Source organism: Colobus angolensis, unplaced genomic scaffold, assembly GCF_000951035.1.
Source record: "Colobus angolensis palliatus isolate OR3802 unplaced genomic scaffold, Cang.pa_1.0 Scaffold204, whole genome shotgun sequence".
NCBI classification, from domain to species: Eukaryota; Metazoa; Chordata; class Mammalia; order Primates; family Cercopithecidae; genus Colobus; species Colobus angolensis.
The window spans coordinates 4,047,033-4,061,923 of NW_012115200.1; the positions used below are offsets into that span (position 1 = coordinate 4,047,033).

The 14,891-nt window shown below is 56.8% G+C and overlaps 1 protein-coding gene across 1 annotated transcript in view; it reads left to right on the forward strand.

The window, feature by feature from the left end:
- The window catches only part of INPP5A (inositol polyphosphate-5-phosphatase, 40kDa), a 128,354-nt gene that overhangs the window by 105,686 nt on the left and 7,777 nt on the right, over positions 1-14,891 (forward strand). Inside the window, exon 10 of the mRNA XM_011941971.1 lies at positions 6,628-6,701. Within this exon, the coding sequence (XP_011797361.1) occupies positions 6,628-6,701 (74 nt within the window). The remainder of the gene's footprint in view (positions 1-6,627; positions 6,702-14,891) is intronic.

Consider the following 14,891-nt stretch of genomic DNA (forward strand, 5'->3'; position numbering starts at 1 on the left):
ACCGAGGCCCTGAGTGTGCAGCAGGTCAGCGTGGCACAGGCCGCGGTGAGGACCCGTCCACACACTCGGAACCCCCAGGGACCAGCAGTGTCCTTAGGGGGACAGGAAGTCCCCAGGCCCCTCAGTGCCAGCTTGGATGCACCAGGGAAGACCCCCAGGGGAGTGAGGGGTCCTCAGAATCCTGTGACCTGGGCAAGGGTCTCCCCACCCGTGAGTGCACAGAGGAGGGTCAGGGGTCTTATACCCTGAGGCGCCTCGTGGGCTGTGCCCAGACTGAGAAGCTGTGGCCACACTCCATGGCTTCTGCCTCAGGAACTTTTGAAGGGTGCACAGGCCTGGAGTGGTTCAGAAACACACGAGCCTGGGATTCCCAGCTTCCAGAACCTGCACCAGCAGGCGTTAGGGGCTGCCTGGGGCTTTCGCTGCTCTGCTGTGGTAGCCGGAGGGGCCCAGCATCAGAAGTTCCAGTAGGTGGGGCTCCAGGTCGGGGTATGTCCCCGGCCACCCCTATTCCTGCTAACATTGACGCTCTTGGGAAGGGAGGTGGTGGGGGGCTCGCAGGGATGTCCAGCTGCCTGCAGTGAACAGTCTGTGTCCTGCGGCCCAGCGCCCTCTTCACCCTGCAGAAGCCCCAGCCGTAAGCATCAGTGACCCCCTTGCCCTGTAGGAGCCCTGACTGTAAGCGTCACTGAAGCACAGCCAGCCCCGGCCCCATGCCCACGCCAGCCCACGGAGGTAGCCCTGGCATCCTCAGAGCCCCTGGCCCTCTTCAGAGCCCCCGGCCCTGTTCTCCCTATTCTTGTTCACGTGCTCCTTGGTGTGCAGTCCCTTGCTCACTGTGCCTGGCACATTCACCAGGCTGGGGGCACTCACTCAGGCCTGCGGCCTCGCGACTTCAGTGCTCAGCCACGCAGCACCGTGCTCATAGACCCCACGCTGTGGACCCTGGCGGCCAGAGGCAGGGATGACCCGCCCTGAGCGATAGCCACACTGCACAGGAAGCCCGGTGCTCTGCTCTCTGAAGCTAAATGAGTTCACGTCGGCCAAGAGCTCTGTCCACTGGCTCCCTCTGCGCACACGCCCAGCCTCTGCGGCACCTGCTGCTTCTAGGAAGTGGAGCAGCTGCGGCAGCCCCAGGCCCTCAAAGGCCCACACGGGAAGGCACAGCCCGGGCCCGGCTGCAGCCCAGATGGGCGCCAGGCCAGCACTGAGGATCGGGGTGCTGAGGACTTGAAGGGTGCTAGTGGTTGCTGGAGCCAGAGCCAGGGTTGGACGCTGTGCCGCACGCCTGCGAGGGATGATGGTCCTTCTGGGCTCCGGAGTTCCCTGAGTGCTCCATGAGAGCTGTGGGCCCGCTGTGAGCAGAGCCCTCCCTGCAAGAGGCCAGCTGTGCCCCCGCTCTTTGGTGCTGTCCAGGACTGTGTCCCCCACAGCTGTGAAGGCTCTGGGGTCACTGCAGAAGGTTGGAGGAATGCCAATCCAGGACGACTTCATTAAGGACGTGGCATCAGAGGGCCCCGCACAGCTGAGCTGTCAATTCTGGCTCACCTGAGTGGGAATTTGCTGAGGACTCTTTCCCCTGTGCCCATCTCACTCTCCTTTCCCCTGTGCCCATCTCTCCTTTCTGCTGTGCCCATCTCACTCTCTTTTCCGCTGTGCCCATCTCACCTTTCCACTGTGCCCATCTCTCCTTTCCGCTGTGCCCATCTCACTCTCCTTTCCGCTCTGCCCATCTCTCCTTTCTGCTGTGCCCATCTCACTCCCCTTTCTGCTATGCCCATCTCACTCTCCTTTCCCCTGTGCCCATCTCACTCTCCTTTCCCCTGTGCCCATCTTTCCTTTCCCCTGTGCCCATTTCTCCTTTGTGCTGTGCCCATCTCACCTTTCCGCTGTGCCCATCTCTCCTTTCCGCTGTGCCCATCTCACTCTCCTTTCCGCTGTGCCCATCTCTCCTTTCCGCTGTGCCCATCTCTCTTTTCCGCTGTGCCCATCTCACCTTTCTGCTGTGCCCATCTCACTCTCCTTTCCGCTGTGCCCATCTCACTCTCCTTTCCACTGTGCCCATCTCACTCTCCGCTGTGCCCATCTCTCCTTTCTGCTATGCCCATCTTTCCTTTCCCCTGTGCCCATTTCTCCTTTGTGCTGTGCCCATCTCACCTTTCTGCTGTGCCCATCTCACTCTCCTTTCCGCTGTGCCCATCTCTGGTACAGGGTGGCTGTGGCATAGTGCGTGCTTCCTCATGACGCACCCGAGCCCCTCTCCTGGGCGGTCCTTTGTCCGCTGTCTTCCTGAGGGGAGGTTGAGGAGGAGCCCCAGGTCTAACCCCGTGGCAGACAGGCCCGCCACCCTGCATCTTGGGACGCAGCAGGCAATGTTTCCACTGTGAGTGTGGGGAGAGGGACCCACTTTCAGAGGAAGAATTTGGCATCTGGTGAGAGCGTCTCCGTTTCCGGGGAGAATTTCAGAAAGAGTTTGCATCTGCATAATATAAATACACATTTGGCAAAAGCAAAACACAAAGCCAGGTTCTTTGGGTTCTTAGACTACAAATGTGTTGGGATCACCAGGCTCTGTGCTGCGTCTGGTTCTACCTCTACTCCCTGGTATGCCCTGCAGAGGTCATGGCGCCTTCGGGTGTCACATGTGTCTGGGTGGCACAGGCCCCTGAGACTGCTATGAACTTGCATCTCCAGCTTTTCAAGTTTTACTGGAGTCTCATCAAGGCAGTAACTTGATGTGAGAAAGAAAGCAAATGCCTAGATTGTCTGGAGATCACACGCTGGGAACGGGAAAGGCACCGCGGTGCACTGCGGGGGGCATGTGTTCATTTGACGACACTTTGGGTGCCTGCTCTGAACTGGGCCCCGCTCTGGGTGAGCAAGACAGACAGCCACATCCCCGCTGTGGAGCTCTAGGGCTGGCAGGGGACAGCACGGTGGGGAGGAGCCTGGGGGTGCCACGAGGAAGCTTGCTGAGGACTGCAGGGCTGGTAGGGGACAGCACGGTGGGGAGGAGTCTGGGGACAGCATGCTCAGCAGGTGAGCAGCACGGTGGGGAGGAGCCTGGAGGTGCCATGAGGAAGCTTGCTGAGGACAGCCGTGAGCAGTCACCCTGGGTGACTCCGAGCTGTGGGAGGCCAGTGCGGTGCAGGGACCCACTTGGTCACTTTGGAGGGGTGGTCCACGTTCATTGTCACAACTAAAAAAATTCCCAAAAATCAAGACCCACCAAAGACTATCTTACAGTCGCAAACTGTGAACCACAAAAGGTCGCGTACCACAGATAGCAAGAGTCCAGAGATACAACAAAGGCAGGGCAGACCCTCAATAATGCCAAATCGTCGAATAATTGATACAAATTATAAAATAATATTGTAAATTATTCAAAGCATGACAGAATTAGAAACGTAAGTACCACACTATGAAAAAACATCCCAACAGATTTTGAAAATGTAGAACTTGTGGAAGTACTATCATTAAAATTAAAAGCCCCAGGGATGAATTAAGTGCCAGAGTAGACATGGCTGGAGAAGGGATTAAGGAACGGGACGGCAGGCCTGGGGAACAGCCCAGAATGCAGCACAGAAATGTGGCAGGATGGGACAGGAGGGTCAGGGGCTGAGAGAGGAGGGAAGAGCCCAGTGCTCGCGCAGTGAGGGTTCACGAGGGGCATGCTGGAGAGCTGATGACTGGGCATTTTCCAGAATTATCCAAGACATAAACCTCAGGAAGCATGGTGAGTCCTGAGCAAGAGGAATGGACGTAAATCCACACACAGACATGTCAGAGTGAAACAGTGGAACGTTGAACATGAAGAGAAGATTTTTAAAGCAATGCGGGAAAAATGTCCTGTTACCTACAAGAATGCAAGTGGCAGTGGGTTTCCAGAACAACCACAAAAATATACACCCGGAGAAGTGGAGGGATTCGATCAAAATGCTGGTGGAAAACCCCACACACTCAGAGTTCTCCCAGCTCAGCCAGAACGGCCACAATAAAGACAGTACCCGCAATGGAGAGATGTGGCCCCACCAGCAGGTCCTGCGGAGAACCAGGAGTAGCTGAGCTTCCAGAACAGGGTGGGATGAAGAAGGAAGGAGAACATTTGTGTAAAGCTTAAAAACCTGTAGGCTAAGGCAAGCTGCTTTTCATGGACTCATGCATGGTGGTAATATGAAAACACACTTGGGGCCGGGCACGGTAGAACACTTCTAGAGGCCGAGGCAGGAGGACCATTTGAGGCTGGGAATCTCAGACAAGTCAGGGCAATGTGGCAAGACCCTGTCTCTATGAAAAATAAAGACTTAGCAGGTGTGGTGGTAGGCGCCTGTAATTCCAGCTACTCAGGAGGCTGAGGCAGGAGAATCGCTTGAGCCCAGGAGGCAGAGGTTGCAGTGAGCCAAGATTGTACCACTGCACTCCAGCCTGGGTAACAAAGCAAGACTCGGTCTCAAAAAATAAATAAATAACTTAAAAACCACACTTGGGAGTCTTGAAAGGTGTGAGTTACACTGGGAGGAGTGAGAGGATTTGGTGGTGCAGGGGAGATCTGATCCCCTCCTGCCAGTGCCTTCCTGAAATCTCAAAACATGTTGTGTCGTAGAGATTCAGGGAACCTGCCATCAGCATTTTGGTGAAAGCCACTGGATGGCAATGGCTCCTTTCCAACTCTCAGCAGATCTCAAAGATACTCCTGGGCAGGCCATGGGGGAATCTGGGCTCCTAGTCTCATAGCTGGTGCCTGCAGAGCCAAGAACCACATGGCACCTGGCGGCTGGCAGCCTCCCTGCTGCCTCCTCACCTCCACACCTGAGAAGCCAGCAGGGCCCACGCTGGGACTGGGGACCCTGCTGCATCTCTGATGTGGGGAAGCCTCAAACTCAAGCTCCAGAATGACCTAGAGATGATGCGTGTTTATAGGCCTGTGTATGAATGTATCTGAGTACATGCCTGCATGCAAACACACACATGCCTGTGCACACATAAACACGTGCCTGCATGCAAACACACACATGCCTACATACAAACACATGCCTGCACACACATAAACTCGTGCCTGCATGCACACACACGTTTGCACACACATAAACACGTGCCTGCATGCACACACACACACCTGTGCACAAACACATGCCTGCATGTACACATACACACCTGCGCACACATAAACACGTGCCTGCATGTACACACATGCCTGCACACACATAAACACATGCCTGCATGTACACACACGCCTGCGCACACATAAACTCGTGCCTACATGCACACACACACATGCTTGCACACACATAAACGTGTGCCTGCATGCACACACATGCCTGCACACACATAAACATGTGCCTACATGTACACACACATGCCTGTGCACACATAAACACGTGCCTGCATGTACACACATGCCTGCACACACATAAACACGTGCCTGCATGTACACACACGCCTGCGCACACATAAACACGTGCCTGCATGTACACACACGCCTGCGCACACATAAACACGTGCCTGCATGTACACACATGCCTGCACACCCATAAACACGTGCCTGCATGTACACACACACATGCCTGCGTACACATAAACACACATGTGCAGGATTGGTCCAGAGCCTATGCCCCTGCTCTGCCTTTGAGGAGGTGCGTCCCTCTCCCGAGGCCTCCACTGCATCCCCACCCCACTGAGGAGCTGACTTGGGGCCCTTCCCAGAGGCTGTGGGTGCTGGAGGGAGAGAGTTACTCCTTTGAAGGGGAGCTGGAGCCGTACCCTCTTAGGAGGCAGGAGGCAGCGGGGCTGTGAACTGTGCTCCAGGCAGGAGGCCTGGGCCAGTGGCTCAGGTAGCAGCTTGGCACGGGGTAATGACTGTGTGCATGAGACGGCTGAGTGCCCGTTTCAGGGACGATGGACGAGGTCACAGGAAGAGCCAGGATGTAGTGTGGTTTTGAGGGAGCCCTGGCTCAACGCCATGCCCTGCACAGCTGTGGGGACATGACCAATGAATAGCACGGGAGAGGGTGTGCGTGGTGACTGCTCAGGAACACAGCCGGGGCTAGTCCTGCAGGGGTGGGAGGTGATGCCTGCCTGGGGCTTGTTTTGGAAGAGTCTCAGGGGGCAAGGCCATTGGCTGCCTCCTGTGCATGTGGGAATGAACATTTTGCCCCCAAGCTGCTGCCAGAATCTCACCACTGTGCACCTTGGGACCATTTTCCTTGACCTGTTCTCACCAAGCTGACGTCGCTTACTCTGCACATTACTTGACACCCAGGGCAGGACGGGAGCTGTGTTCCTTCTGCTGGGGGAGCCAGCCCTAGGGAGGAGAGGCCGAGAGGGGCTGCTGCTGGGGCTGCCACGGCGGTGCCCGAGGCCGCAAGTACTTCTCTGGCATCCCCAACAGAGGAAGGTCTCTGGGTGGGCAGAGCACACCTGTAGCGGGCGGCGCAGGTCCCACTGTCTGCAGCAGAGCAGGCGGACACCAGAGCTTGCTGGCACCACAGAGCTTTCTGGTGACAGATGTGGCAGCTCTGGGAACGGCAAATGTCACACCAAGCATTCGAGCGTCCCAGGTGCACACAGACACACGTGCCCCCAGCGAGGAAAACCAATGTGACTTTTTCTGCTCTTTCTTTTCTTTAGCTCTTGGAGTTCGACAAGGAGTTGTCTGTCTTTAAGGACAGACTGTATGAACTGGACATCTCGTTCCCTCCCAGGTAAGGAACGTGCTGTTTGCTGGGTGAACCCGGCCAGGAAGGTGGCATCTCCACCCTCCCAGTCTCTAGTGCATTTGCATGTCTGTGTGTCCCGGTGTGTGCTGGGCATGTGTGCATTCTATGTGCATCTGGAGTGTATCTACCATATCTGTGTGTACACGTGTGTTGTGCATCTGTGTGTGTGCACGTGTGCATCTGTGTGTGTGCACATGTGCGTCTGTGTCTTTGTGTACCTGTGCATGTATGTGTGCACATGTGCGTCTGTGTGTGCGCACTTGTGCACGAGTGTGTGTGCACGTGTGCATCTGTGCACGTGTGTCTGTGCACATGTGCATCTGTGTCTGTGTGCAACTGTGCATCTGTGTGTGCACGTGTGTCTGCACAAGTGTGTCTGTGTGTGTTCTTGTGTGCATGTGTGCATCTGTGTGTATGTGTGCACCTGTGCATCTGTGTGTGTGTGCATGTGTGCATCTGTGTGTGTGCACTTGTGCACGAGTGTGTGTGTGCACGTGTACATCTGTGTGTCTGTGTGTGCACATGTGCATCTGTGTGTACCCCATGCATCTGTGTGTGCACATGAGCACGAGTGTGTCTGTGTGTTCTTGTGTGCATGGTGTTTTTGTTTGTGTGTGCACATATATCTGTGTGTCCTGCAGTTGTGTGCAAACTGCGCCTTCTCCTGCCCTTTTCATGAACTGAAGAAAGCAAGCAGCTGAGAGTAATAAGTAATTCTGTTATCTTTTTTCAAAAAAGGTTTTTTCCAATACACAAAATACAGCCTTATCAGACTTGCGCACGAGGGGCCCACGGGGACTGTGTGTTATGGATCTTTCTGGGAGTATTGGGACCTCCAAATGCGGTGTGTCCACGTGGGTGTGGATGTGTTTAAGGCATGCGTGTGTACGCGCCTGAGTTTGAATGTGCAGATGTTGCGTGGCGTCCGTGGATGTGCAGACCTGGTGCAGACGTTGCGTGGCGTCCGTGGATGTGCAGATGTTGCGTGGCGTCCGTGGATGTGCAGACCTGGTGCAGACGTTGCGTGGCGTCCGTGGATGTGCAGATGTTGCATGGCGTCTGTGGATGTGCAGACCTGGTGCAGACGTTGCGTGGCGTCCGTGGATGTGCAGATGCAGACGTTGCGTGGCGTCCGTGGATGTGCAGATGTTGCGTGGCGTCCGTGGATGTGCAGACCTGGTGCAGACGTTGCGTGGCGTCCGTGGATGTGCAGATGTTGCATGGCGTCTGTGGATGTGCAGACCTGGTGCAGACGTTGCGTGGCGTCCGTGGATGTGCAGACCTGGTGCAGACGTTGCGTGGCGTCCGTGGATGTGCAGATGTTGCATGGCGTCCGTGGATGTGCAGACCTGGTGCAGACGTTGCATGGCGTCCGTGGATGTGCAGATGTTGCATGGCGTCCGTGGATGTGCAGACGTTGCATGGCGTCCATGGATGTGCAGACGTTGCATGGCGTCCGTGGATGCGCAGACCTGGTGCAGACGTTGCGTGGCGTCCGTGGATGCGCAGACCTGGTGCAGACGTTGCGTGGCGTCCGTGGATGCGCAGACCTGGTGCAGACGTTGCGTGGCGTCCGTGGATGCGCAGACCTGGTGCAGACGTTGCGTGGCGTCTGTGGATGTGCAGACCTGGTGCAGACGTTGCGTGGCATCTGTGGATGTGCAGACCTGGTGCCAATGTGTGTGGGACATGCCTCACACAGTTGTGGATGTGTGTGCACGAGGTATGCTTGCATACATGGTTGCATATGTAAGCATGAGTGAGAACATGTGTGACGCGTGTGTGTGTAGGGCATATGCATGTGGCTGTGCGTTCTATGGGTGTGTGTGCACGTGTGTGTGTTCACACATGGAGATGTGTGCCTGGGTGTGGGTGTTTGTGTGCATTTCTATGCAGATTTGCTGGCACAGAGCAGTTCTTACTGTTGAAAGCTGCAGGGGACTCCCACTGGCAGATGTGGACTTCACCTCTCAGCTGGGAGCAAGGTTGGAAGCTGGAGGATGCAGCCTCAGAAAGCTGACACAGGCTTTCCCGAAGTCAGAGGCAGTGCTGAGGGCTGAGCCTTGAAAGTGGCAGAGCACTTTGGTGTCCAGGGGAGTTTTCAGACAGGTCGGAGGAGCCTCTGGAAGGCAGTGGTGGCCCAGTCCTCCCACCCTCCTCACAAGCTCCTTCCTGTTCTGCAAAGACACCAAGGCTCCCTGCCAGGCACGCCAGCCTCATCCTGCAGGAGGTGCAGGAAGCCCCAGGGGATCTCAGGCCCACACCCCTCTTCCTGGAGGGTTCCCCGCTCCTGCTTGGATCTGAAGTCTGACTGCTGGAGACACAGGCCCCCAGAGAGACCCTCGTGCCCAGTGGCATTCCAGAAAGATCCGTGGACCCCTGACCCTCAGCATTCCCAGGGTGCCCATGCCGGCCGGGCTTGCTCTTCGGCATTTGGCTGTGTGAGATCGGCTTCTGCTTTCCCACTGCTTCTGCCCTGCCGGGGGGTCCCGAGTGCCCCTGCCTGCCAGGCTCATCCACCTGCCACCTCACACTCTGCCCCGTGCAGCTTCACACTTGTCAGGATGCATTGGCCTTCCTGTGCTTTCCTGAAGGCTGCCAGGGCTCTGAGGCCTTGGGGGGCATCCTTGCCACAGCCTGCCTGAGGCCTGTGTCTGCCCCAGCTCCTCAGAAGCTGGGAGCCGAGCCGCCATCTGCACTTGCTGGTCTGGCAGCATCTCCTTCCCACTGTGGCTCCTGGTTTTCAGAATCGTTTCATAGTTTTTGCTGTTGTGGTTTGAGTGAGCACATTGCAAACTGGCTGAGCAGCCAAGTGCATCTTCCTGCCCCTGCCACCCAGTCCCCACCCCAGTTTTGGGCAGAGGTGAGCTCACTGCCTTGGAGTGGCTTGAGGCACCACGTCAGCATTGGTGGGCAGGACCCTCCTGCGGGTGGTAGGCACTCCATGGGGAGATCCCGCACCTGCTGACCCTGGGAGGAGACGGCATTCCTAGCGCAGAGCTCCAGAAACAGCCATACCCAGGGCGTTGGTGCACACTGGCCAAGTGATGCCAGGAAACATATCATTGGCAGATGGGTCTGAAGACCAGCGGGGTCTTCTCCCGCAAAGGTGTTTGCCACTGATCCCATGGATGGATAGAATTCTGCTCTGAATGAATTGTAACTGAATGCTGTCATTTTGCCAGAAAGGGTACAGCCAGGCTCAGGTGGTGGGGATTTGGACACCCCAGCGGTAGCATGGAGCCGCCGCCTTTTGTGCATCCTGGCTAGAAGTGAATTTCTGATTTTTAGTTTAACTTTGAGAATTAACCGTCATTAACTCTAAGATAAACAGATTTAAGACGGCTCCACGGCAACCCCTCCACTGGCATGACAGCCCGCATTTCCAGGCGTTAGCATTTCTCGCCAAATCCCGTGTAAAACAGGCTGGCGAGGGCAGCGCCTCTGGAACCAGAGTCCCGGCTCTGCCCCCGACACTGTAGAGTTGGGCACATTGCTCACCCCTCGTGGCCTCAGCGTCTCCCTGAGGATGGTACCATCTCCTCTGGGCAGGCTTCAGGCCCAGGCCTGCCCAACAGTACCCGCCCCCACATCAGCCCCTCCGCAGCCAGAGAGCCCAACGCTCCCAAGTCACCACAGTGTCGTCGGCCATCAGGTGGCTCCTGTTACAGCTTCCGGAACCTGGGGGGCACTGCGTTTCCTCTTGGGGGCCGTGGTGCTGCTTCTGGAACCTGGGGGGCACTGCGTTTCCTCGTGGAGGCCGTGGTGCTGCTTCCACAGCGTGGGGGGCACTGCGTTTCCTCGTGGGGGCCGTGGTGCTGCTTCCGGAACCTGGGGGGCACTGCGTTTCCTCGTGGGGGCCGTGGTGCTGCGCATAGTCAGCTCTCCCTCTTTGTCTGTGTGGACACTGTGTGTATGGAAGATGGGAACTGTCACGTCCATTGCCTGGGGGCTCCCTGTGTCTGTGGACTCCTTACGTAGTGAAGAGACTACGTCATTCTATTTATTAAGAAGAAAACCACATGCCGCCATCGAAATGGCCCCGCAGAACCTCGCTGGCCGCCCTGGTGGCCCGGCCGCTTCCCTCTTCCAGCTACTGAGGACCCCCGAGCTTTTGTCCATGTGTTCCATCTATTGGTCTTTGCCATCAGTTTTTAAATACTTATTAGTTCATTTTAAAAGTAACAACAAACTCATTACATGTTTACATAAGTAACATTTTTGTGAAAAAAATACCGATGCATGGGGAAGGCGCCTTCCACCAGGGTATGATCTGGCAGCCGTGCACACAGGTCCCGGGAAATCCCAGCCACCCAGGGTGTGGGAGTCTCGATGTGGCACATCTGGCACTCAGTGCATGCAGCGCCTTCCTCAGAATGGCGGAGCTCAGCGGAGGAGTCTGTGTGGTGGGGACACCGCCAGCCTCCATGAGGAATACATTTTCCAACACTCTGGGGTCTTCTTGAAAGCTTAAATTTTGTCATTGGCAGCAAATGGCATCCGCTGCTGCTGGAAGAGACAGGCTCGTCCGCCCTTCTGGGGAAAATGCCTGTCAGCCACCAAGGTCTAAGTTACCACCGTCTGTCTGTCAATCTTTCTGGCAAAATATGGTGTCTGTGAAAACGAGCAGCTGCTTTAGCTGACAACTCAGATGCAGGCACGCTCCCCTGAGAGACAAGGGCCACGTCGTCCCTCTGGGCAGAGGACTCCCTGGAGGCCTCATCTCATCCCACCCAGCCCAAGACCCCATCTCCCAGGCCTGAAGTTCAACACAAGGAATGATTTTTCCTGCTTCACTCGTGAGTGGAGGTGGCTTTTTGTTTAGTGCTGAGGGATTGACGCTGGGAGAGACCCTGCCCAACACGGCCTGGCCTCTGCCTGGTTCCCACGCCAGCGCCAGCAGTTTTACCACTTTGGGCAACGTTTGCCACATCCATGCAATGCCAGCTCTGTGAAATCAGCAGATATCGCCTTAGTGTCCTCGTGAATGCAGATCTCCCCTGGCAGACTGCTGCCGGGGTCCCAGAGACCCACGGGGGCCACACGCCAACTCCAGAACTGCCCAAAACTTGGAAGTATCCCCAGTGCCCACGAAGAGTGGGACAGACACTCAGCACTGACACGGAGGCCACAGCAACTAGCCGCCACTGCACACAGCTCCACAAGTGAGTTTAAAGCCGGGTGGCACAGGTGGAGAGGAGGTCCTGGGACTCCACGGCGTGCCATTGCTGCAGGCGGGGAATCACCTCCCACTGCCTTCTCAGATAGAGGCCTCCAGGCTGTGGACCGGGCAGTGTGCGGTGAGCTGGTGAACACCCACTTCCCGTGTGTGCTTGGCCTTGTGTGTGCCTCATTGTGAAGTTTACTGAAATAAATGGAAAAATTTAGAAGTCCTATCGCTACTCGTCAAAACGTTCCAAAGTTTTTATTGTGCTCAAAGCACGTCGAATAGGAAAAAATCACTCCTTCCCAAAGAAAGACGGACTCTCAGAGGCGGGAAAGGGATATTTTCATTGATCAAACAATTACTGAGCAAGACCAAGTTTTAACTTTTGAAAAAGACAAAAACATACGCAACACAGGAGTGAACTGCCCAGACAAGTCCAGCCAGAGGTCGTCTCTCTTTAATGGACACATATATTTTTAAATTAGGAATTAGGAGGCCCCTTTCAAACTTTCTGTGGGCCATAATTTACATTCTTCTGTCTTTAGATGTGTATTTATAGTGTAATAATTATCTAGCAAAATGAGCTCTACTTCCTGCAAGCTGGCTGCTCAGGAGGGAGCGAGGCCACCCGTCCGCCTGGTGGTCATGAACCCTGGCTGCCTGCGGCTCCTACAGACTGTGGGACCTGTGCCAAAGGGGAGGATAGTGAGGGAACCCATCCCACAGAAAGGCCTGCCAAGGGCTCTGGTCACCCCAAGAGCTTTGTCCCTCGAGGTGTGGGTGAGAGGAGCACCCAAGACAGCCTCTGGCTCTGCTGCCCAGGCTGGAGTGCAGTGGTGATCTTGGCTCCCTGCAGCCCCATCTTCTGGGCTCAAACGATTTTCCCCCCTCAGCCTCCCAAGTAGCTGGGACTACAAGTGTGCACCACCACGCCTGGCTAACTTTTTTATTTTGTATAGAGACGGGGTCTTACTATGTTGTCCAGGCTGGTTTCAAACTCCTGGGCTCAAGCGATCCTCCCGCCTCAGCCTCTCAAAGTGCTGGCATGACAGGTGTGAGCCCCCGTGCCCAGCCCCCCAGACCCTCTTGGAAGACTTCTGTGCTGCTTCCTCCTCCCACTCGGTAGCTTCAGTGTTGCCGCAGCTGTAATTGTTTGGTTCTTTTTCTTTGGTCTTAGGGCCTTTTCCTTTTCAGGAGTTTCAGGGGCAGCTGGTATGTTTTTGGAAGCAGGTGTCTGAAGCCAGTGTTGCCGGTGGTGCCTGCAAGTTGCACGGGAAGCTGCCTGTTGTCTGCTTCTCAGGCCTGTGGCGACCCTACCTGCCCAGCCCAGCCCAGTCTGCTCAGGTCCTAAAGCTGGGCCTTGTCAGCAGGGCCAGTCAGCCTGGCCACAGCAAACAATCTGCCGTGCAGCCTACACAGGGGCCGCTGCCCGCATCCTGTGGAGAGGAAAGGGGCAGGGAGGAGGGGCAGTGCCTGTAGGCGAGCACAGGAACACAATTGTTCACCCTGTCACAGCCGCTCCCACACTATGGGGGCAGGTGCACCCTTGTCCTTTGTCTCCGCCCACCCAGCAGGTGTGCTTTCAGATAAGCCCACATGCCTGGCACTCCTGCGTCAGTCACTGGTGGGCAGCGTCCAGGCCCCGCATCCTGCTTCTCCCTGGTGTGGCCCCGCCAGTGCCTCCCGCCTATGGGTACAGCGGTGGTGTGCAGTCCACACTGGCCTTCCCCAGACCCAGGTGGAACCAGTCCCGCCTGCATTTCTCCCTGGGTGTTGGGGGCCAGAGCACCCCTGGTGGTGGATTGAGGGTGCTGCCCCCGACAGCCAGGCCAGGACGCCCTTCTCACCCCGTCTCCTTCCTCCTGTTGAGTCGCCTGTGAACACTCCCAGGGCAGCCCCTCCTGGAGCAGATGGGCTGAGGAAGCTGCTTTCCCTCAGGCCTCCCTGTTCTCCCTTGCTCATCCCTGGAGCCCAGTCTGTCTGAGCAGCAATGCCCATCAGACCCTGTCCTGTGGACAGAGGGCGGCTTGCTTCCTGCCACGCCTGGCTTCTCTCCGTGCCCCGAGGGGGCGTCAGGCGGCACCGGCGCTCGGGGCTCCATGGGGTACACGGGGAGTGAGAACTGGTTCGGCTCCAGCTTCCTGTTTAGAAATCACCTTTAGTGTGCTGTGTCAGTCCCAGAACTCGCATTTATGCTGAACTCTGGCCCCGGGGTGCACCCCTGCTGGGTCCTACAGGTCTGTGTTGCTGCCTCAGGTGAGACGCCCAGACCGGCCTCGCCGTGGGAGTGTCTGCAGTGGAGACATCACTGGTGTGAGAGGCATGAGATGGAGGCTTCTGGAAGTTTCCTTCCAAACTGGCATCTCCCAGCGCTGCTTAGTTTCAGCCGCTCTCGTGGGCTCTTATGGGACAGCGTCGCCACCTCGCTAGACCCTCATGTGGTGACCGTGGGGCCCCAGCTGCCAGTAGAAATGCTCCTGGCAGCAAGAGCCTGCCCTCCACATGCAGGACGCCCGCAGTGGCGGCGGAGAGCAGCAAGGGCGAAGCAGGCTCTGCACTCACGGGCACATCTGTGTTGTGTTGGCTGGCAGAGGCCACAGTTCCTCTGAGCGCACACGCTGCTGCCTTCTCATCACCGAGAATGTCCTGCTTCAGCACGGCCACGGCTGCCCTGAGAAACAGCAGATCCCACCTGTGCAGAGCGTCCAGGCCTGACCAGAGCCCCGCAGCCACTCCACCCTGACCTTGGCCCGGCCGGGGGCTGCCCAGATGGTGTGGCTCAGCACAGCCACCATCCTTGGGAAGCTCAGGCCACCTGTGCGGGCCCTGATTGGGCACTCGTGGGGCGCACTGCCCCTGGACTGCCTACTTGCCTGTGGGTACCCTGCAGGGAGCTGGCCAGGCCTCAGTGCCGCTGCTGTGTATGCAGTGGACCTATGTCCGGGGGGCAGTGGACATGTGTCCGGAGGGGCAGTGGATGCGTGTCGGGGGCAGTGGACGCATGTCTG